The sequence below is a fragment of the Barbus barbus genome (assembly GCF_936440315.1).
Source record: "Barbus barbus genome assembly, chromosome: 48".
In the NCBI taxonomy this organism is placed as follows: Eukaryota; Metazoa; Chordata; class Actinopteri; order Cypriniformes; family Cyprinidae; genus Barbus; species Barbus barbus.
Genome location: NC_136726.1, coordinates 4,704,970 through 4,729,140, shown reverse-complemented (window position 1 = coordinate 4,729,140; position 24,171 = coordinate 4,704,970). Strand labels below are relative to the sequence as shown.

General features: G+C 37.5%; 1 protein-coding gene and 1 pseudogene across 3 annotated transcripts in view; one reads left to right on the top strand and one right to left on the bottom strand.

The window, feature by feature from the left end:
- The window catches only part of LOC306866656 (Golgi apparatus protein 1-like), a 28,919-nt gene extending 16,881 nt beyond the window's left edge, over positions 1 to 12,038 (top strand). For both annotated transcript variants that reach the window (XM_079411934.1, XM_079411933.1), the window contains 14 exons: positions 1,984 to 2,070; positions 2,210 to 2,272; positions 2,375 to 2,488; positions 2,572 to 2,660; positions 3,868 to 3,985; positions 4,100 to 4,192; positions 4,272 to 4,409; positions 4,526 to 4,649; positions 5,237 to 5,379; positions 5,458 to 5,559; positions 5,637 to 5,744; positions 5,817 to 5,937; positions 6,013 to 6,119; positions 8,696 to 12,038. In XM_079411934.1, the coding sequence (XP_079268060.1) occupies positions 1,984 to 2,070; positions 2,210 to 2,272; positions 2,375 to 2,488; positions 2,572 to 2,660; positions 3,868 to 3,985; positions 4,100 to 4,192; positions 4,272 to 4,409; positions 4,526 to 4,649; positions 5,237 to 5,379; positions 5,458 to 5,559; positions 5,637 to 5,744; positions 5,817 to 5,937; positions 6,013 to 6,119; positions 8,696 to 8,863 (1,575 nt within the window). In that variant the 3' untranslated portion in view covers positions 8,864 to 12,038. The remainder of the gene's footprint in view (positions 1 to 1,983; positions 2,071 to 2,209; positions 2,273 to 2,374; positions 2,489 to 2,571; positions 2,661 to 3,867; positions 3,986 to 4,099; positions 4,193 to 4,271; positions 4,410 to 4,525; positions 4,650 to 5,236; positions 5,380 to 5,457; positions 5,560 to 5,636; positions 5,745 to 5,816; positions 5,938 to 6,012; positions 6,120 to 8,695) is intronic.
- A 1,332-nt stretch (positions 12,039 to 13,370) lies between these two features.
- Positions 13,371 to 20,317, bottom strand: LOC306866582 (fibulin-7-like; annotated as a pseudogene). Its single transcript has 8 exons — positions 20,305 to 20,317; positions 20,119 to 20,135; positions 19,889 to 20,029; positions 18,755 to 18,920; positions 18,062 to 18,250; positions 17,062 to 17,232; positions 15,281 to 15,416; positions 13,371 to 13,727 (listed from the first exon to the last, which is right to left on the bottom strand). The product of its transcript is annotated as a fibulin-7-like (transcript).
- Between the last annotated feature and the right edge of the window lie 3,854 nt (positions 20,318 to 24,171).

The following is a 24,171-nucleotide window of genomic DNA, read 5'->3' as shown; positions in this document are numbered from 1 at the left end:
GACCCTAAAATAAAGTGTTACCACATTTTTTCTTAAATTATCTGTGGTTTAGTTTTTTGTTCATTTTATGAGGTTCACAAACTTTTGCAACCTTGTTATTAAAATGTAGGATTTGTTTAAATATGACTTGTGGTGTGTTTTTTTTTTTTTTCTATGGCCGCCATAAGGTTTACTATAGTAAACTGAAACCGTTAAAAACATGTAATAAAATAAACTTGAACTGAAAAAAATATTAAATGTGTAAAATGTCTATTTCAGGTAGTTACTCATTTTTATTTAGTCTTTGTGTACTAAACTAAAACTGAAATAAAATGTATAGACATTAAAAAATAAAAATGTTGAAAACTAAAATTAAATGTAAAATGTATATAAATTATATAAAAATTTGTGCTATAAAACTATTAATCATCCAAAATAAAAGTTTTTGTTTGTTTTTATATTGTGTATATTTAAGTATATATAAATGCACACACGGTGTATATTTTGAAAATATTTCCACGTATATATTTATATTCATATAATTCATATTATATAAAAATATTTTAAATGTATAAACTTAACATATTTTTCTTAAATATATACATGCGTGTGTGTGTGTATATATGTGTATATATATATATATATATATATGCATGCGCACACACATTATGTAAACAAAAAATTAAATTTTAGATGCTATTTAATCGTTTGACAGCACTAATAAAAATATATAAAATAAATTATATTTCCAAATAATAAAAACTAATATGATCTCACTGATGGTAAAATAGCATAATCAGTCACCTTCTATTGACTATATACAATCTTTTTTTTTTTTTTTTTTTTTTTCAAATGGTCAGTTTTGTTTTGTTCGTTTTGAGGTTTGCCATGTTTGCAACCCTGTTACTAAGTTTTAGGATGTCTAAATAAGCTTTAAAAGCACTTACTTTTCGTTTCTTTTATTTGTAATTTTCTAGTAAAGAATTTAAAAAGCATCAAACTTGAATATACATTTGGACACAAATGTAATCAAATTTTTATAAGAACAAACAAAAACTGCACTGGAATGGGTAACAGCTTAATTTAGGATATGAAGCAGTACTTGCAACCCTGTCACACAACAGAGACTGTAGTACTTATTGAACGGGCATTTCCATAAATTAAAGAAGAAAATATTAGTTTGACTTATTTTTTCTTAAAATGACTCCAGTAACAGGATTGAATGGTTGAGATTTGTGAATGATGTCAACACTATAATATTCATACAAGATTTGTCTTTTTGCCCTGGTTCAGGAAGAATCCAGTGACGTTACTTCCTGTTTGTCACAATTTTAAGAAATGCTAGGCATGTAATGGAGGAAATTATGTGGTAACAGGATTGAGCACAACATGGGTGACGTGGCTAATTATTGCCACAGTGATATTTAATAATGCAAATTAATGTAAATGTTTAGTTAAAAAAATGGTTTGTTTTAAAAGTAAGGTTTTAATATTAAAAGTTGTATTTTATTTAATTGTTAGACATAATTAAGAAGGTCCGCTTCTGAAATGGGACTACTGGCCCTGGTCAGTTTTATGTTTTGGTTCCTTGCCGCTGTCGCCTCTGGCTTGCTCAGTTGGGGACACTTAATTTCTAGTGATTATCATCAATTTGATTTCACAGATACTATTTAAACTAAACTGAGCTAGACAATAACATCTCTGAACTCCATAATGAAATGCCTTTAACTGAAAATTGAGTGTTTAATCTTATTTTTATACATTACTGACACTCTATCCTCCAGTTTGATACTGTTAAGTGCTTTGACACAATCTGTATTGTTAAAAGAGCTATATAAATAAAGGTGACTTGTCTTAGATAATGATTTCCAAAACATGAAATTTGTGCCTGTGATGCTCTACAAAAAGTCTTGGGACACCAACAAATGTTTCATATGAAATGTTTGAATCTGCAAAGAAATTCCCAGTGATGCATTGCTCAACGTTTGTGTGTTTGTCTGTCAGGAATTGGAGTGCTTACAGGATCATTTAGATGATCTGGTCTCTAGCTGCAGAGATGTGGTGGGAAACCTCACAGAATTGGAGTCTGAGGTAAAAAAAAAATATATGCTTTTGTGATTTTTACAGCAGTTTGACTCTGAAATTAAAAAGCCTCAGTGTCTATGTTTGGGTGCTATTGTTCTCTGCTGGTGGTGGGTTTGGACTGATTGTGGTGCGTCTGGTTTTCCAGGACATTCAGATTGAGGCCTTGTTGATTCGAGCCTGTGAGCCTGTGATCCAGTCCTACTGTCACGTAAGTTCCACATTTTTTCATCACTTAACCTTATAATAAACACAAGTAGCTTGTTTTCTTTTCTTCATTTGTCCTCTCTATTTGCCTGTGTTTGTTTCACAGGAGGTGGCCGATAATCAGATAGACACAGGGGAGCTGATGGAGTGCCTCGTTAACAATAAGCACCAGAAGGAAATGAATGAGAAATGCGCCGTTGGAGTCACACACTTCCAGCTGGTACGTCTGACGAATGCACACTCGCTATTTCTACTGTTACAACTGTCCTGTCTCAACTGTCCATTTCTCCTCCTCATCCTCAGATCCAGATGAAGGACTTTCGCTTCTCGTACAAGTTCAAGATGGCTTGCAAGGAAGACGTGCTCAAACTTTGCCCCAACATCAAAAAGAAGTGAGTGCATGGCTGTCACGCAAAGCAAATGTTTTATAACTGGTTTCATACATTATTGTTAGGGTTGAACGCTATTTATACTCAAGAATAATAATGTAAATGTTGTTTTAACGACATTTTCTGAGTGTATATGGGAAAAAACACAACCAAAAACATGTCTTGAAAGTCCAAAAGCATTCACTGCATGATGAAGCCTATTTGAATGCAGTTACAATGCCCATATAATTCCAGTTTTGGTTTTTGTATTTATAAGATATGATGTAGTTAAGCAATAGAGAGTGGTTTTCCCTATTATCAGCACATGAGCACGATTGCATATGTTGTATTCATTTTATACAGCAGTTCAACAAACAAGTTAATATTGAGCGAGTTTTTGTATTTCGCTGGCGAAAATGGTTCCAATCAAAGCAGGAGCAGAACATTTGTGCATCTTGGAGCAACACTGCGGTGTTTAATTCCTAAATTAAATAATTTAAGTCAACGATTCATCCATTCATTAACGGTGCTGTATGTAGGATTGAAGGTGTTTTTGCAGTCTTATTGCAGTCCAAATTCAAAATACTGGAGAGGGTTTTTTTCACCTGGCCCCTCCTCAGACTTGACGCACACGCAGGTTGCCAGATTAACGACACCAACAGGAATGAGCGCACATGACGATGAATGACATGAAATATGCTGTGTTTTCCGCCAACTGGCAACCCGGCGTGTCGAAATACAATTGGGTAAACTGGGAGTGGGCGGGTTTCACAAACCAACACAGAGACCGACATTCCGGCCCGGAACGCACATTTTCAAAGGAGAATAACTGACTGTAGCATTGTTTTTCAGATAAACAAGTATGTTAACTTAACATGTTTCTTAAATATCAGCAAACTTATTATGGTATTTTTATGCTTTAGAGTCAAAAACTTACATACAGCACCTTTAAGACAGTTGCTTACTTTGTTTTTAAATGAATCAGCCATTTTGAATGAGTCGATTGAATGAATGATTCAGTGAATCACTCATTAAGACATGGACTTGTCGCCACCTACTGGCCGTTTTAGTTTCATATTTATCTATGACAGGCCTAAACCAGCCAAGAAAAAAAATACTGAGTATCATAATCAAATAATGTGAGATTGGCTACATCTACTACATTTACGAAGCTTCTCTAGATGCAATGTAGAGTATGATGGGAAGGTTTTGATGGTCTGTTTACTCTTAGGGTGGATGTGGTGATCTGTCTGAGTACCACCGTAAGGAACGACACTTTACAGGAAGGCAGAGAGCAGCGAGTTTCCATGAAATGTCGTAAACAGCTCAGAGTGGAAGAGCTTGAGATGGTCAGTACATCAAATCAATCTAAAATATATTTAGTCTAATCATTTGTAGTGTTCCTCTACTATGTTATGTCTTATATCCTGTGAAGTTGAGATTTGTCGTTGTGTGTCGTGCAGTCTGAGGACATTCGTCTGGAGCCGGATCTGTACGAGAGCTGTCGGCAGGACATCAAGCTGCACTGTCAGAACGTGGTGTTTGGAAACGCTCAGGTAAATTCAGATCAGCTGACTCTCTAATCCTCCGTTTAACTGTGATGATCTGCTAATCTGTGTGTTTGTACATTTTCAGGTGATCGAGTGTCTGAAGGAAAACAAGAAGCGGCTGACCCAGCACTGCCATCAGAAAGTCTTTAAACTGCAGGAGAATGAAATGATAGACCCAGAACTCGACTTCCAGCTCATGAGAGTCTGCAAGCAGATGATCAGGGTGTGAAACCTCATCAATTACATCTGAAAAGACTCCAGAATTTAATGGTGGCTTGAAATTGTTTGATTAATCTATATGAAGTATTGAAGAATAATTTTTTTTTCTTCATTATACAGCGTTTCTGCACTGACACAGATGCAAAGAACCTCTTACAGTGTCTCAAACAAAACAAGAACAGCGAACTAATGGATCCGAAATGCAAACAAATGATTACCAAGAGACAGATCACCCAGAACACTGGTATGACCACCCCTACATCTTAATATCCATATTTATCTTTACAATTAGAGTCGGCACACCAACAAACAGGAAGCTTTAGTAATGCAGTAATTATGCGTTGTTCCTCTCAGTAAAAGGCAGATATGTCAAATGAAAGGTGTTACTCATCAGGACAAACTATGTAATTTTATTTAATGAGCTGTTTCACTTTTATTTAAATGTATTTTTCTTTCAACCCTGTTACAAAAATTTGGAACATGTCTTATTATTTAAAAACCCAGTAACAGCAGTGATAATGTAGTTATGAATCATTTTAACAATCAAACATTTTCTAATACCCTTTTTTTCATCTACTAATTTAATAAATTAAATATTAATTAAATTAGAATCCTTAAAAAAAATACAATTCTGAAAATGGTAACAGTTTTAAGTAACAGGGTTGTAGACAGAGGCAAAACTTACGGATTGCAGCTTTAACCAATTAAATTTTTGTGCCATTATTGCTATAAAATGTAATGAGATACGAGTGCCGTATTCGTGTAAAGTCCCTGATGAATCAAAAAACCTCGTTCCATCACTAAAGTTTGTCGCTCTTTCCTCCATTCTAGACTACCGTCTGAACCCTGTGCTGAGGAAGGCTTGCAAAGCAGACATCCCAAAGTTCTGCCAGAACATTCTGAACAATGCCAAAGACGACAACGAGCTGGAGGGGCAGGTCATCTCCTGCCTCAAACTCAAATACGCAGACCAGGTTTGCTACCCTGATCGCTGTGAATGCTTCTAAACCTGTACATTTACTCCATATAAGAGCGTGTGTTTGTGTGTCCAGCGTCTCTCTCCAGACTGCGAGGGCCAGATCAGTGTCATTCTGCAGGAGTCTGCGCTGGACTACAGGCTCGACCCGCAGCTGCAGCTCCAGTGCACTGATGAGGTAACATTCACTGTCTTGGTATGACGTATAATGAGATGTTTTGGTCTCAAATGACCAATAATGGCTGTTTGTCCCAGATCCCGCGGCTCTGTGCGGAGGAAGTAGCGGCGCAGGAGCAGACGGGTCAGGTTGAGGAGTGTTTGAAAATCAACCTGCTGAAGATCAGCCATGAAGGCTGTAAAAAGGTAAGATCGATTTGCCACAAGTTGCATGGTTCAATTTCTCACAACTCTTCTGACGGGCCGTTCCCGCTGTAGGAGGTTCTCAACATACTGAAGGAGAGCAAGGCGGACATCTTTGTGGATCCAGTTCTGCACACAGCATGCGCCCTGGACATTAAGCACCAGTGTGCTGCGATCCCACCGGGCCGAGGAAGACGTAAGTAATTCTGGAAATGATTTTATGCCATTTTGGTAGACTAGATATTAATTAATTTACTCTGTGTTTGTGCAGAGATGTCGTGTCTGATGGAGGCTCTCCAAGATAAGCGTGTGAGACTCCAGCCGGAGTGTAAGAAGAGATTACAGGACCGCATTGACATGTGGAGTTACGCCGCCAAGGTAAACGTTCACCCAATCTCATCGGCCTCCATTCAGAAGCTCAACAGTGTATTCTTCCTTGTTGTTGTTCCAAAACATAACAATAGAGCGATGATTCAAAACTTGGTATTGTAGGTGTGCTCACTACACACATGCTGTTCTAACAAGTAAACAGCGACATTCCAATCATTTGCATTTTAATTATGAATGAGGCCCATTGGTCTATAAACATTGGTCTGCAATAGCGCAATGATAGCATATCATGTCTGCACGAACAGGGTGAGTAGAGGTATGCAAATATGTTGATCTGCAAATAGGGCAGCCTATCGTAGCCTTATGGCTCGTTTCCACCGAGCGGTACAGTACGGTATGATTCGGGGCCGAACACCCTGATCCAGCTTGTTTCCACCGCCAACAGTACCCTACTTGATTGGCGTGGTATATCCCAGAAAGTAGCGATTGACAGAGTGACAATAAGCACAACTCTGCTTCTTTTTGTTAAATGTCAGTTTTAATGAACAATAATAGCCATTAGTATAAGAGGCTTATATAAGAGGAAATAAAGACAAAAGCAAACCATTCAGTCAAACGTATGCTACAAAGTCAGCGCTGTACTACGGTAAAGTTCAAAATAAATGTATAAAGTTAAACATAGCTTTGTGCTCAGCCAAAACGATATGACCAGGAACAAGTAATGGATTCATGAGACCACAAATGCGTGTTAAATATACCCAAAACGAATTGTATCTCATTTAATCACTACAGAGACCTCAGAGCCAGCTGCAAATGTCAGAAGGAGCTAAAGCTGCTCGAGGCGGATACATGAGCACTGAGCGCCCGCTGATCGCATGGAGCTCCAAAATCGGCATAGCAAATTTTCAAATAGGCTCTGTCTTTATAAGTAAACCGCAGATTTGAGTTTTAAACAACTACATTCTCGCCTGGAAAACTCTTAAAACTACATTTCGTGACACAATAACAGTAATATTTGGAAAATTACGCTGGTTTTTGGGCAATGACGTTTCGCAAGTCCATAAGAACAGACAAGAACACACATTGAGAAACGACTATTGTCTGTATAAAAATATAAAATTGTAAAATACACATTTTTTTTGTTTGTGCACTGTGAAGAAGCTTCATACCCTTGTATCACGCAAAAGGGACTATTCTAGTCAGCAAATCAACGTTCTGCAGTGAGTTAAGCTCCACCCTTTTGGTACCCTTTGCTGTGCTAGTTTACCAAAAAAGGTACGGTTCGCAATTTTGGTACCATTCACAACTTCTGACAATGGAAACGGACATAATTACGTACCGGACCATACCGCTCTGTGGAAACAAGCCATTAAGGTCCTTGCACACAGAGTCCGAAATTTTCATATGCATTTTTATTTTTTTGTATTCATCCTCCTTTCCTATCAAAATGCTTGCTACGGATGCAAAAAACGCAGCAAATCGAACCTGATCTGAATTTGACAGTGCGGCAGTGTGTAAACGTGATTGACACAACGTGAGGTCATATTTATTTTTTAACTTGCAAGAATTTCGGACTCTGACCTTTAGACCGAAGGATATGATTGGATGCTTTTGGAATGTGACGAGACTTTCAACCAGCACAACAAAAAAAGTGTTTTGAACCAAATCACCCACTTTAACTAGATTTAGGCAGTGTTGGGGGTAACGCATTACAAGTAACGTGAGTTACGTAATCAGATTACTTTTTTCAAGCAACTAGTAAAGTAACGCATTACTTTTTAATTTCCAAGAAAATGTTACTTTTTCAAAAAAGTAACGTCAGTTACTTTGAATTCCCATTTATTGACTGACAAGTCTCCTGTCCCCATGTTTGGGAGAAATCGGAAGTACAGAGGTGTTCTGCGCTGTCTAAACATATTACTGTAGTTTTAGACTAAATGTGAATGTGCATTAATCTCACTCGCAAAAAAACAAACACAAAAACTGATTTAGTATTCATCAAAATGATTTAAATCAGTGAAATTCAAACTCAGAATGACGTAAACCTGCAATAATTAAATACGTTAAATAACATGTAATCCCATTTTATTAATCAATGTCTTTGCTGCTGACCTTTGATCCAGTTCAACCATACTAAGCCAAAATGACTTCAGATAAACTAACAATTGTGCTTCATTGTTTTTTTTATTCCTGAAGAGTGTTGAACTTTCTTCTCCTGCGTTCTACTGTACAGACATGAATTTACTCTTCCTTCAGCCTGAGGTTTATTCATTACACTTTTTGGTGTGAAGGCTTTTATAGTTGCTTTAAATATAACTCCTTATATTAAAAACAAACAATCAAGCCCTGCTCATATATAAAGAATAATGTGAAAGTAACGCAAAAGTAACGTAGCGCATTACTTTCCATTTAAAAAGTAACTAAGTAACGTAATAGTTACTTTTTTAGGGAGTAACGCAATATTGTAATGCATTACTTTTAAAAGTAACTTTCCCCAACACTGTCAGCTTTACATGCGCACAAATTGCATTCCTAAATCCAAAGTATACGCAATGAACATTGAATGCAAGTTGCTGGTGATAAAATTTTCCTGAGTACAAGTTCATATTGTTTCTCTGTCACAGGTAGCGCCAGCGGAAGGTTTCTCGGATCTGGCCGGGCAGGTTTTCACGTCTCCTGCCAAGACCTACATCCTGAGCATGTTGGCGATGTGCGTGGCCCTGCTCTTCCTCATGGGTCTGCTGTGCGGCCGCATCACCAAGCGTGTGACGCAGGAGTTGAAGGACAGGTAGAGAGGAGGAGGAACAGAGCAGGGGAAGTGCCATTTAGCTCCCCCTGCAGGGCAAAAAGCCCATCACGCCGTTCTCCGTCCTGGGCCGGGGAAGGACACTGGGGTTGGAAACGCAAACTTGACGGAGGGGGGTGGGTGTGTAGACTCATGCTGTGTGTGCATTTTCGTGGTACCACAGATGGCCACATTGGGACCCAGTTTTAATTGCTACACACACTTTTTTTTTTTTTTTTTTCCTGACTGTGCTTGTCCGTGACTGTGCTTGACCCCGCGAGCGTCCTTTCTGCTGCGCGCTTTTGAACGCCAACATCCCGGCGCGCCAGACGACGCCAATCGGCTTTCTTCAACTAATATCACAGACTTGGTTTTGCTTTCCAGCTCAATGTTTTTATTTATTGTTGATGTTTGGATCGCAGGAGGTTTGGCTTTTGATTTATTTCCGTTTGCAGGGATGATGTCGCAATTTGACGTCCATGTTTTAGGAAACCGCCAGTTCCTGAAGATGTGCATATTGACGAGAACCGAGCGATTGAACGAATGTGTGTCTGTGCCTTTTTGCCCGTCCGAGTGAGAGAATTTGTTTTGTTTGTGTTGGTTTTATCATGGGTTTCTTGTTGATTTTTCTTTGTCACTGGGAACATTCTTTTCACCCATCATTCTTTGCAGTAGGGGTTATACATATGATTTTTCTGTCTTTTGGTTGGTTGATTTCAAGGGAAAGTGTTCTGCATTATGAAGATTTCACACGTCGTCGCCTGATGCGTTTGAACTGGTCTTAACTGAGCCACAAGATTTAGAAAATGGACGATGAAGATCTGAATATTACCAGTCTAAGGGCGACTTGATTCTGGACTACGAGTTCGTATAGATTCACTGGCCGCATTAAGACGTCAAGCTGTTTACATGCTGTTATCGATGGCTGTGGTTTGGTCGCGTCGCGTCTGAGCTTTGAACGAGTCGTTTGATTTGTGCTTTCATTGTGCCATATTAACAAACCATTCTGTTAGCATATTCAGAGATTATTTGCTTATATCATTGGGTTTCCAGACAACGTATGGATGGTTTTAGGGAAATTATCGGTTTTAAACACTCTGTGTTTCGTACATATTTATGAAATAAGCTTGCTTCACAAATGGTTAATCTCTTGTAAAGCATCATAAGCTCAGTGCCGTCCATAATTGCTACAGATTCCGATTGTTTGTTTTTTTCGCAGCCATTTTTTTTTTGGTTTCGTTTCCCTGAGCCGTGACGCACTAAAAATCATTACGTTTTTCTCATCAACTTGTTATTTTCGACTAAGTTGCTGTTTGACTGGATTTGTAGTTTCTTAATTCTTTACCCTGGAGGCTTTAATGCATAAACCCCCTATTTTGTCCCCGCTCACACTAAATTTTCACTCTCTCGAATGACCGTATACTATTAAAAGCGTAATAGAGTCCCTGTGCATCTCTGCCTTTTAAATTAATTTGGCTTTTGTATTATATTTGTATGCTTTTGTACAAATCGACATTAACGTGGACATTAACTTTGGTTCTAGTGTTTGTGCATTCAAGCTGTGCTTTAATAATCTGATTTCCTGTCATAATTCTGTTGGGAAGGGGAAAAACCATTCGTACTGTAAATAGCTGTGTCATTTTAATAGAGGATTGTGGGTAACAAACTCTGCCTTAACTTTTCTTTGCAGAAATCTTGGTCACCCATGGGTTGCACCCTTAAGCAAGGACAGGAAAGGATACATTCAAATTGACCAACAATAATAGACACTTTTATTCCGATCAAATCACATGGCTTGTGCTTTAATATGCTTTTGCACGCATTATTTTGAGGACATGATATTGAATGCATCCATGTTGGGAAATTCTTCAAAACACAAGCTCATGCACTAACGGCCTTTTAGTTTCATGTGCTTTCAGTGCTTTGCATATACCTGCTTAAGAAAGCTTCAGTTCATGACTGTGATCTGGGTTTCCTGCAAAGATGAAGAAACTGGTTTCAGCCAAATATTTTCCGTTTTCATTCAAAGCGATAAACCAGTACAGTTCTTCTCTCCACTTAACAATTCAGTTCAGTTATCACCTGAGAAATAAGGTCCTTCATTTACCTGTAAATCATTTCTTTCAGCAGTTTTTGATCTCTTTTTATGCATTGAAGGTGGTGTATAATTGGTATATATTGATACAAATTACTTCAAGTGTGGTGTTTGTATATATTAGTACCATATTTCATTCACAGGGTCTGACGAGTTTGAAACCATTGTCTGTTTGGACTCGACATTAGAATTGAATGGCTTGGTATCTGGTCATCTGGTTTTGGTTGCCACTTTTTTTTTTTTTTTTCTTTATATAAAAGTGGTCTGGTTCATATTTCCTAAAATACAAATAAATAGGCATAATTGTGTTAGCAAAATTGTACACTTACACAAGTATCTGACCTAGCCAATCAAAATTAAGTGAAATTATTATTTATATTCATTTCTTGTCTGTATGTATCTGAACAAGCCAATAATGGCCATTCAAATAAATGGTTAATATTTTAATTTCATTGCCTTGGGAAGATACTCAAATTATTTTGCATGATTTTGTTTGGCTTGGCAAGATAAGAAAAAAAAAAAAAACTTTAATTTTGATTAATTTTCATTTGGATTTGTCAGGTATTTGAATTTGTTAAAAAAAAAATCATTTTGATTGGCTTGGTCAGATACTCAAAACAAATCTAGCGTTAAGCAAACTTAGTATCTGAACAAGCCAATCAACATGGGTTTGAGTATCTGGCCAGGCGATTCTGAGGGTTTCATGTTCTCTTGAGAGCTCAAACTGCAAGTAGTTTGTATCAATTATAGAATCACATTGCGGTTTTAAGATGAAATGGTCTATGGCTGTCGACGGCTGTGTGCGGGTTAAACTAGCACTGGAAAACTCCCTACATCTGTATGCCATCTGCTCACAACCACTGCTTCCTGTCTGTCAAACTGATATATGACATAGAAATGATCTGATTAATTGTTTTTGTATTTACTTTCTGTGCATAAATTTATTATGAAAAGTATTTTTCCTCGAATCTGATTAAACCGTGTACTATACAGATATAACACAATAACTGCGCTTTTCTTTTGTCATTTCTCATGTCTGGTTCTGTAAGAGTTGAATTGGACCGTTGTTAATAAAATTGATCTGATGGTTTGTATCTGCTGTATTTTGTCCTTTAGCGATTCGGGTTTGGAAGTCTTTGCCGTCGGTGTGCGAGTGTCTTTGAGGCCTCCTCACACAAGTAAAGCTCAAGAGAGGAGAGGAGGTCTGGATCGTCTTATGTGGGCAAAATGACACGGGTGCAACATTCCCTTGGCCGAGTTTCTGCAGAGCTATTTTGTACGACAAACATTTGTCTTTTCTGTTTGTACTGCAGTGGAGCCACATCTGCCTCTGTTGCAGGGTTGCCAGGTTTTCACAACATAACCTGCCCAATTGCTACTCAAAACTAGCCCAATGGCGTTTCGAAGGGGGTCCCCTGGTAAAAATCGCATTCCAGGGGGGGAAAATACACATTTTGTGGCGAGGTTCCCTCATGCTATTGGGGTCGCTTCAACCCGTGGACATGAAAAACAACCCGCGGACAACTGCGTTAAATTATCCCAATTCTGCAGGAAAACCGTGGACTTGGCAACACTGTTCTGTTGTGAGATTATATAAAAAATGCTAATGCTTCTTGAGGTATTTCATTTCTTGTTTATTCAACTTCAAAACATCTATGCTTTATGAATTTAAAAAGTAAATGTGAATGGCTCAGTGTAGAAAGGTCAAGGTGGCAATCAAAGAAAAAGTCTCATTAAAAGACTGAAATATTTTAAATATCACAGCGGTACATTTGTTGCTTTTGTGATAATTTCGTACTCGCTGGCTGAACTTACATAGTCAGACATTTGGGAAAGAACTCAATAACCATTCAACTTTCAAGAAGTCAGTGTACCATCAAAAAGATTGGTAAAAAATAACTTGCATACAGTTGTATTAATAATTCCTTTTTTTTTTTTTTTTTTGATTTAATGTTTTAAGAACTTTTTGAAAATAATGTATTTAAAGTACTACCTTTTACTTGATAATTACGCCACGACATTTTTAAAGTCATTAAATGTAATCTTTTCTTGAAAATGGGCTTAATTTAAAAAAGCTGACGCATTTCAAACTAAATTTCAAAAGATATTTTTTTTTCTCTTTGACATCCTTATTTGTCCCAGAATGTCTTTAAATTCTTTTAAATGGTTTAAAAGAATTCATACTGTTAATAACTGCAGCACTGCATAAATACTTTAGTCCGAATGGAAGAAATGAATGGTTTTTTCCTCATTCTGAGGAACCAAATTACTCTGGCCATTCGTAAGTTTTCTATTGTCCTCATAAATTGGCACCTCAGAAATAGTATAATAGCGCTCCTATCTCGCCTCCACAGCCACCTTCCCCAATATCTCGCCTGTAAATGATTTCCCAATATCAGTCCATCGTCTGTCTGGCTTCTCAGAAGTTATACGGCGACACAAAGAGTGACTTTCGTGACACATCGCCCGAGCAGCACCCTTCTTTCCATCTCACTCATTTTTATATCGACCTGTAGCGTGGCGGGACCCTGAACAGAGTTCACCAGCACCAGCTGCCCCGTGAGTCTGCCTGAGCGCTGGACGATGAAGTGCTGGACTCCCCGGTTCCCCAGCAGGCCGAAGCGCAGCGTGTCGCCCAGGATGCGAGCCGTGGACAACCGGAAGAGGATGGTGGGCGTGGACATTGGACACCACAGACATGAAGTGGAAGTTAATGGAGATCGGGGCCTGGAAACAGGTGTTGTCTCCTTGGATGCAAGGGTTACGGTCGCAACGCCTGGGTGGAAGAGAAACCAGAGAGAGACGCTGGAATGCCAGACCAAACTTTAAACCTCAAATTATGTCTTGGAAATATAGCAAGTCCATCTGCGCAAAGCAGTAAATCAGAAATTTGGTTTTGGAACAAATGTGACAATTATAACTCTGAAGGGAAAAGCCCCTTGACGTAGACTAGAAACATGATCTACGCAAATGTTAACAGAATATTTTGTCGACGCATTTTAATTTAACATACTCAAGCCAAACATATGCTTGCATCATTAGTGCGTGACGTAAATTTCATCATCGGCATAGTACGCGCACAGACATATGTGCCTTGAATCTTTTTTGCGCTAATTAGTTTATCCACAAGGTGGCAACGCTGACTCAACCCCTTGTTTCGCAGTCGAAAGAGACTGAACTATGACAAACTATTTCAATGCGCTTTTTCTATGTAAAAATCTGCTAAATGGACATGTTTGACTGTTGCGCTTGTGTTATACGTCTTAAAAATGCAGAGCTCAAGATAAATTAAGTTAAATATTTAATAAAAGTGTCTCTAGACCTCATGTTTATTTTCCCCATTCCACTGTCTGCGTTGTGTAAATGACCCCCAAGAAATACACACAGCTCTAGTTTAAATGTGCACACAGACATTTTATGGGTGATAACTTCTGCAGGGGAATTGTGCAGACACTAAACGAGGGTAAAAACTTTCTAGCGTGCATGTATCAAGCGTTAGTGTTTACGCACACAACAAATAGCAAGGTCAAAAGGTTGAACTTTTAACTTGAGCACCTCGTTTTTAGAACCGCTTATGCTTGATACACTGAAAAAGATGCATGTGCAATGGTCAAAGATTTCCGTCTAATGCGTTTACATACAAAAACAATGAAGAAAAAAAAAGTGGAAAAATGTGTTCTGTCTGGCTGTGTATTTGGCTGTATTCATATACTAAGCTTTGGCGTCAACTTAAGTATTCTTTGGGCTTTAGCATGTTTTAGAGAAACTATTGCATGAACACATCAGTATTTTTATGCTACTGTTCACAATAGCGACTCTTGCAACAATGCTAAGGCGGCAACATACCCACGTTGTTTTAAACAAGTATAACCCTTTTAACTACAACTTAATTTCACGATTTGTTGTATTTCGAAATCTGCCAGAATGCAAATGAAATTGGGCTTGCTAAAATAAACAGATGTTTTATGCTTATGTTCACAATAGCGACCCCTACGATAGTGACCAATGCTAATAATGCAACATACCTGTGTTGCATTATAAACATGATTATAAATCCAAACCATTTTAGCTACACCAGCTTGAGTTGTTGTTGCTAAATCTGTCATTGAGCTAGCATAGCTAAAAGAGTTTTGTGTTTACGTGTAGATTGCTTCGGTCTTTGTGCAGCCTTCAAATTAATTGATAGAAAAAAAAAAAAAACCTCCAAAAATAGATTTTCTGATTATCCAGAAAGCAGGAGCTTACCTGCTGCACTTGAAGGTGGCATTTTCTGAGTTACACATTAATGCAAGTGATTAAGAGCAGATGTGGAGCAGTGGCGTGACTCACAGCGGTGAGGTTTTGATGTACGTGGCGTTACGGATGCGAGGGCAGTCCACATCCACACAGCGATGACCTCCGTATGTATTCATGCACACCTGCTCACTACTGCAGTTATGGGTCGCTCTCGCACACTCGTCAATGTCTACAGAAAGCACATGTTAAGGACATTAAGTCGGTGTGTTTTTGAAAATCAAATATTAATTAGGTTACTTCCTTTTAAGGCTGTGACACACCAAAACAACGTCAAAGAACTAGTGATGACGAAATCTGACTGTTGTAGCCCACGTCCATGCGTCTAGGCCAAAAGGTTGAGCTTGAACACACCATAAAGACTCCAATTAATGGCCAACTCGCATGTACGTTCTGTGCGAGAGAAAATAATTCTGGCAGTAGACTCTATTGATCTAAAAACCCTAAACAAAGCAGAGCTAGTTTACCATTCTGCATATGAATCAAATTGATTGCTTTCTTCATTCCAGATGGCCATGTCGTTATGAAAATATGTGTGTATTGGAATGATCAGGGCTGCATTTCCCAAAAGCATCGTAAGCCTAAGTTGATCGTAGCTCCATTAGCGACAATATTTCTACAATCAACTTACGATGCTATTGGGAAACGCAGCCCACGTAAGATGACTTGCATTCACTTTCGTTTTTATTATCGTGCACTTGTTTGCCAAGCCGAACAGCCAATCAGAATGATGTGTCTCACTGACTTCCCAACACCGATTCAACATGCTCAATCGTCCAGGAAGCCTCCAATGGGGTCTGACTAATGATGACAGTGCAGAACACAATGCAAAAAAACCTGAGCTGACAGATATTCAGTGACAACCCGTTGGCTTGGTGTGACAAGGCCTTGTACATATCGACTTTAATTTGCCCAGATTTTAAGCTATTTTGGTTCATATCTTGGAGATTCTAGCAAGCATTGTTCTGAAACCTAGTGAACCACTTACCAAAGCAGCATTTTAAAGCATCATCGGCACCCACTTCTGGGCAAAATCTAAGGCAGCACTGTATTCCCAGAATGTCTTACAAGGAGCTCAGTGGAAAAAAAAATTAAATGCAAGATAGCAAACTTTATAAATTTATATAAAGAAAAATATATAAAATTTTAATAAAAAAGTATCAATAATAGATGAATACTGTATAATTAAAAACTGACTTTTTAACCCAGTATTTGTTTATTTTACAACTTGAGTATTTTTATTCTTTTTTTTTTTTTTAAGATTATTTTGCAATTATTTTAGAAACATTCTAACAACGACTAGACTTTCTTTTTTTAAATCAATGACTTAATGCATCAAAAATGTAGTTACAAAACTGCAAACTTTCTATTTTAATCTTGTTTTTTTCAAACAATGCCAATATATACAAATATGCAAGTAGTTTGAAAGTGTAGGGAGACTCACTCATCTCTTATTTTTCCATGATTTTAACTGTAATGGTAACAGCGTCTTCTCTGATTGGTGGATCTCTCTCAAGGATTATGGCTAGTGCAGTTTTTCATAGGAAATCCGGCATTTACATTATTTTTATACATTACTGCTAAAAAAAATATCTGTATGGAGAATGCGGAAAATGGGGTTTGCGCCTACTGTGGTGCTGAACTGTTTTGTGTCTCCTGCATTAGAATTGCTGCTAATGAAGACCGTTCTACGTCATCCAATCAGTAAAGAGGAAGGTTGTAATTAGGATGCTGCCCTAGAAGGCAGGTGCCTATGGAAGCAGACAGGGAGGCAGCTCACTAGATTTAAACCAGATCTTCTGATGATTCAACAGAACTTTGACAAACCAGCAGGTCATAATGAAGGTTTGATAATGAACGGACCATGGCAGCTCCTGCTATCAAACCGGCAGGACACTCGCAGTGGAAACTTCCAGCCGTATTCACACAGGTGTGCAAACACAGACGGCCAGGACGAGTTAGATGGAAGAGCTCGCATTCGTCAATGTCTGAAACACACACACACACACACACACACACACACAATGCTCAATCACATTTGGGTCGTTCTACAACTACAGTGGCATTTGCATCTGAAATCTGTTCAAAAATGAAACTCATTAATCATACATCAAACCTACCATGCTATATTCATTAATTTCTGTTCTGTCTCATTTCATACATGATCACACTGAATAATTTAGCATTTTAAAAATAAATGTAATTGACCATTGGCTGACATTCTCTTTTGTCATTGGTGTTACACCTAATTAAAGGTAATGAAAGCCAGTAACACCACTGACGAGTTACTAGAGAGAATTAGCTGATTTTCCTGATTTAGTCAGGTATTATAAGAGCAAAAATAATAGCATGGAAATCTGAAATGCATATCAGATAATAACCATGCCTATTACATATATTAAAATGAAAAATTATAATTAGATTAACATAGCAGAATCACTGACGTATGTGTATATATTCAGTCTGTATTGTTGAATCGACTGTTTCTCATCTTTCTCTTGACAATATACCATAGATTCTATATGGGGTTCAGGTCAGGCATGTTGGCTGGCCAATCAAGCACAGTATTATCATGGTCAGCAAACCACTTGGAAGTGGCAGTGTGGGCAGCTGCTAAATCCTGCTGGAAAAGGAAATCAGCATCTCCATAAAGCTTGTCAGCAGATGGAAGCATAAAGTGCTCCAAAATCTCCTGGTAGACGGGTGCATTGACTTTGGACTTGTTAAAACACAGTGGACCAACACCAGCAGACGACATGGCACCCCAAATCATCACAGACTGTGGAAACTTCACAGAGGTGTGTGTGTGTGTCTCACCTGTGCACAGTGTGCTGTTATGGCTGGAGATGCTGTATCCCTGCTCACAGGTGCAGTGGGTGGAGTCCAGAAACTCAGTGCAGCGGGATGCTCTCACATGGGTGGAGACGGAGGCAGGAGGATGAGACGGTGAGGAAGAGGATGCTGATATAGAGGCAGATGCATCGTTGTTTACAGTGGTGTCCACAACTGAGAGGACAGGAAACAGTACAAGCTTATACAATGACCTTTGACCTATTAGACTTTAGTCAGAGCAGACACAATATTTAATATGACACAAACGACAGCGAGGTCCTGAGGAAAAGTACAGAGCATTCGGTGTGTCATACTACTATGCATGGTTTGCCAAAAACAGAAATTGACAGCAACACAACAGTACATAATACTGGGCCTCTTTCATGAAAAACAGCATAAATTGCCACATAGAATGTAGAACTTCACTTCAGGTTTTGCTAATTATTTACACAGAAATGCAATTAAATATTAAATGTACAAAAGAATGGTTTGTATGAAATATTAGTGACAATGGCCATATTTTGTACCATATTAAATATGTCTACTCTCACTAAAGTCTAGACATTTGTCAAACTTACATACTAAACAATGATTTCAGAGTCTAGTGCGAGTCAAATAAGTCAAAATTTCTGCTGTCACAGATGATAAAGGTTTAAAAAGATAATATCAGACTCATACACTTGCAGGAGGGTTGAGCTCCGCTCCAGTTCTGGGAGTCCAGACAGACTCTGGTTTCCGGCCCCATCAGCAGAAACCCAGAGCTGCACAGGAAGTGAACCTCGTGACCAAACTTAAACACATTCCCGCCCATTAGCCAGCGCTTCAGGTGGAGGACAGTCAGTCACTGGAAAAACTAAATAAAAAGGCTACACAAGCAGTTCCTATGTATCGCGTAGTGCAACCTGTGCTTCAACACTGACATATTTAATGATAAAGATTAAGTTATATCATCATTATAACATGGTTTACAGGTAATAGTTCACCCAAAAATGAAAATGTGCTCATCCTCAGGCCATCAAAGATGTAGATGAGTTTGAGTTGGAGAAATGTAGCATTACATCACTTGCTCACCAATGGACTGCACTGGTGAGTCAGAATGAGAGTGAATGGGTGCCGTCATAATAACAGCTGATAAAAACATCACAATAATCCACAAGTAATCAACACCACTCCAATCCATCAATCAATGACTTGTGTTTGTAATGAAAAAAAATCATTATTGACATTTTTAATTTCAAACTGTTGCTTGCGGTGAAAATATGAGTCCATAATTCATAATATTGCTTTCTAAAGTGGAAAAAGTCATCTGGACTGAATCAGGAGAGAAATATGCACAGTTTGCAAGCCAAAACGGCTCTGAACAAATATGTGGGTTTTGATGTGAGAAGATGGACTTTTTCCACTGGAGGAAGCATTATTATGAATTATGGACTCATATTTTGGCCAAAAACAAAAGTTTAAAGTTAAACATCATAATGATAGATTTGTTTCCTACAAACATGCAGCTTTTGGCGTCTCGAGTCATTACCTGATGGACTGGAGTGCTGTGGATTATTGGGATGTTTTTATCAGGAGTTTGGCTGACGGCACCCATTCACTGCAGGGCATCCATCGGTGAGCAAGTGATGAAATGTTACATTTCTCCAAATCTGATGAAGAAACAAACTCATCTACATCTTGGATGAGGGGGAGTACATTTTAAGCAAATTTTCATTTTGGGATGAACTGTTCCTTTAGGATGAGTGTGGATGACTGTGATGTACTTCATAGTCAAGCTCTTGTCTGTATAGTTTGCTCGTGGCTGTAACAGACCTGTGCTCTTGTCTGTGCTGGATTTGTTGTGTTTTACTGTGCTAGGCTCCGCAGACTCGGCAGGAAGGACGTCTCATGGGCAGAGAGAAGCTTTTGGACCTGCCTAAGAGCATTTAGCACTTCCTCTCCACTCTGACAGTCCTGTGCAATTAAAAAAACATATTAGACCACTCATAAGAACAAATGAGCGCTGGCTAAAACACTACATTTCAGTTCATTAACATTATTACCTGTAAAACTTTTTTTACTGTAAGACAAAATATAAGATAAATAAGGATTAAAATATGATAAGTAAAATTAAATGCATGATTTTTAATTTAAATGAAAATGTTATTTTTTAAGCTGAAATTTAAATTGTTTTCGTGTAGGTGCATTTTACAGAAGAATCCAGAGTGCATTCTATTGTCCAGTCTTACAAACAAAGTTCATATACCTATACCTTACACTGATAAAAAATGATTTTGTGGTGAAGTAAATAATACAGAAAAACAAATATAATTTCTACATTAATTTATTTCGGGCAAGAATAAAAAAAAGAGTAAATTCAATATTAGTACTCAATTTAAGCTTGTAGAATTGAAAGTCTGAACATAGGCTATAAGTATATTTTACTTGGAATTGTTTGTTATTTTTACAAATATTATTTAAGTAAATATGAAAGTCATGATCCCATTGTTCCCATCATGCGCTTGGGCATGAATAATTAATAAGGTTCAATTTTTTGCTGTTTTCGAGATGCATTTACACTGTTTTATGGTTGCTTTTGTTGTTATGTTAAGTAACTTGCTGTTTTGTGAGTTTACAAACCGTGGCTGAGTGAGATGTACTTGATTATTGGGGTAAACTTGAAATAATTAAGTAAAATTACTCATCAAACTCTAACTTAAATACTTAAATTTTACTTAAAAAATATGTGTGCAAAAACTTGCAAAATAAAAATTACGTTTTCAGTGTACGCAACTAAGTTGTCTTTTGAAGAAGTCGGATATTTGGACACTTTCTGGTTCTCAGATTGCTGTAGGCTATATTTTACATAAAATATATAAATATTTAGTAGCCTATTCATTCACGAGGAAATAACTGCTATACAGTTTCCCAAGCTGTATTTATCTGAGAACAAGTGTTTGTAAACACCACAAATGTGGACTGCACAAATATTCATTTATTGAATAGCTGCAGTTACAGGTTCAATTATTGCTATCAAAGCAGTCAAACTTTATATCTTTTCATAGAAACCAGGCTTTCATTAATCATCCACCTCAAACGTGTTCCCCAGACTAACAGGCGCATTTCTCAGAAATCACAGCTGTCACAGACGACGGCTTTTTAAGTCCCAACCCCACCACGGTTTTACCTCATCAGCATTTCACAAGCGTGATTTCTCATTTCGACGGTGTCTCGACTGGCTGGAGCGCAAAGCTAAAGTTAGTTTTTCATCTGTCATCCTCTCACATTAGCGAGGGGAAACTCGGGGGAATGAATTTAAAGCTCCCTGAATAACGAGAAAAGAACCAGTCAGCTGTATCATGTTAAAACGGAACCGGACAGTTTTATATTAAGTTATCGTTTCATTGAATTTCTTAATAGGGTTAGGGTTAGAGTTAGAGTTAGAGTTAGGGTTAGGGTTAGGGTTAAGGTTAGGGTTAGGGTTAGAGTTAGGGTTAAGGTTAGGGTTCTTAATAAGGGTGCCTGGAGGAACTGTGGCGAACGCTAATGTAACTAGGAATGACAGAAGCTTCAGTCTGGATCCAACCCTTACATGATCTGAGATGACCGAACACCTGAGAAAAGATGATGCCAACCCCTCAGAGGACCTCAGAGGATGCCAACGCTCAGACAACATACAGAATTACCAAATTTTACCATAAGTTAAATATATTAAGGTTCTGCAATATATAAATATATTGTGGAAACTTAATTTCCTGTAGAGCTGCTTTGCAACGATTTGTATCGTAAAAAGCGCTATACAAATAAACTTGAACTTGAAGGTGAACTTGAATGAAAGAGACAGTGATGTATGGGGTCTCAGATTAATTTTGCTTCACAACTTTCATTTTTCCCGTCTGGATTTCTCCCATTCTCTTCTACAGGAAATGGATCAGTCCAGAAGCTCATTTAAACCCCCTTTGAATCTGATGTGCTCGTAAATGGTACGACCCCCAGTGTAGAAAAGCCATTAACTCTATAGTAAGAGCTCTCTCTCTCTCTCTCTGTGAGGTTAGATAAAGAGTGCATTTCGAGGGAATCTACAGCAGATGAGCAGGATGTTATAAGACTGTAATGACCCTGTTGAGAAGTCAGCATCGCAGTCTTCAGTGTAAGTGTGAGTTTTTTCCTCATTCCCTCACTCCATTCTCATCTGCATTTTACAGGAAGTTGAACTGCTGTCAGATTGGTGTTGGCATTTTTTGAGGTCGTATATCACTAAAAAAATTAAACAAATAATAATTTATATTTTGCATGAAGAATATGAAGTCTTATTTGCATTGTGAAATTATGAGAATTAAATAAAAAAAAATTAGTGTGAAATTTATCTTGATTTGTTGTATACAGACATGATTTTTTACTGATTAAACAATAAGAGTTGGCTCCAGATGGGATGATTTTAACTACTGTTTATTCATTAGTTGTAATTACTGTATACTGTTTTTTTTTTTAAATAAGATCTGGATATTTTTGTATTATTTAAATACATATTTTTAAAGTTTTAATTATGTGCTTTTGCCTTTTTTAATCTATTTTTGTTTCGCTAAAAATAATTTTTATTTAAGTTTTGGTCCATATTTCTTTTTTCCTTCAAGTCTATAAAAATATGGCCCGATTTTAATATAAAGGAATTTTCCATATTGATTTTTCACAGGTGTTATACCTATATTACAAAGTACACATTGCATTGTGTTGTGTCGTAAGGTTAAAAGAAAAAAATTACCAACACATTTTCTCATTTTATTTCAAAATTACAGTTATTTTATAGTATTTTATTTTATTTTTAAGTTTAAAATTGTCATGTAATATTTGTATTTTAATTGAGCTTTACTTCAATAAACAAACACAGTTTTTAAAAGTTTTTAATAACATCAATGCTAAATCAACAGTGTTTTTCATTTGTTTTCCAAGATCAGCTAGAAATCGCACCTTCCAATATATCAGCTGCACATTTTCATAATTTACACTGTAATAACATATAGAGAGATTCATATTAGGCTATTATACGGTGACTTTCTGCAGTGTTTTGATGATTTAGTCACTCTTACACTACTTATGTGTGTGTTAAGACAAATAATAGTCTTCACAAACTCACAAATCTTTGTAGACAGACACTCACACTATGCACTCCAGGTGTTTTATTGTAGTCATTACTTGTTAAATGGCCTATATCACTAGAACAGTGATGCGTTCGTGGTGAAAGTGCACTGAATAGTGTTCACCATATTTGAGATATTAATCTCAAAACACAGATGATTAACCCTAACCAAGCAACATATGTTGGCTAATAATGGCATTTCTGTAAATCCTGACAATGAAATAATGAGCTTGTCTTCCTTTAAATATATTTTGACAACTCCCATTGTAGCTAAAGTTATTTTTAGTTTTATTTTCTCCATTCTGACACCCTGATACAACAACGTTTTCATTTATTCTGTCATTTTTTATTAAAGAGCGAGGCAGCGTGTGTCAGTGTGACAGAAGGAGTGTTGCTGTATTATTCAGTTCATTGTTGTTTTCCTTTCAGTGCGCACTTGTGCTGTCTTTCTTATTTAGACGAAAGCATGACGGGAGTTTTGCCACCCTCCAAACAGAGATCCGGTATGAAGCGACCTCGAAATGAGCCTTACAGGTACATCCACACACACTCATTTCTCACAGGCATATTTCACAGCTCATGTCATGAAGAAATATGAAACATCTGCTTCCTTCTAGTGCTCTTCCACTCATATTTTTGACATGTGTCACTGTGCTTTTCTCACTCTGATTTTCTCATCTTTGTCTTTATCTAGTCTATCCATCTTTTTTCAGCCCCTGCCAACATAAATGTTTCGGGTGTTTTCAATATTAGGCTCTGTTCTGTTCTGAGTTATGAGCTAGAGGGCATTTCCAGTGCAATTACATTTGTATGAGGTATATTTACGAAACTGTGACTGTGAACATTTGGCTATCGGCATGAAGTCTGGTCCACAGCGTTTTTTTCCCATAAAAGCCTAACGACTTTAATCCAGGAAAGAACTACATTGAAGCAGTGCTGTCAAACAATTAATCGTGATTAATCGCATACAAAATAAAAG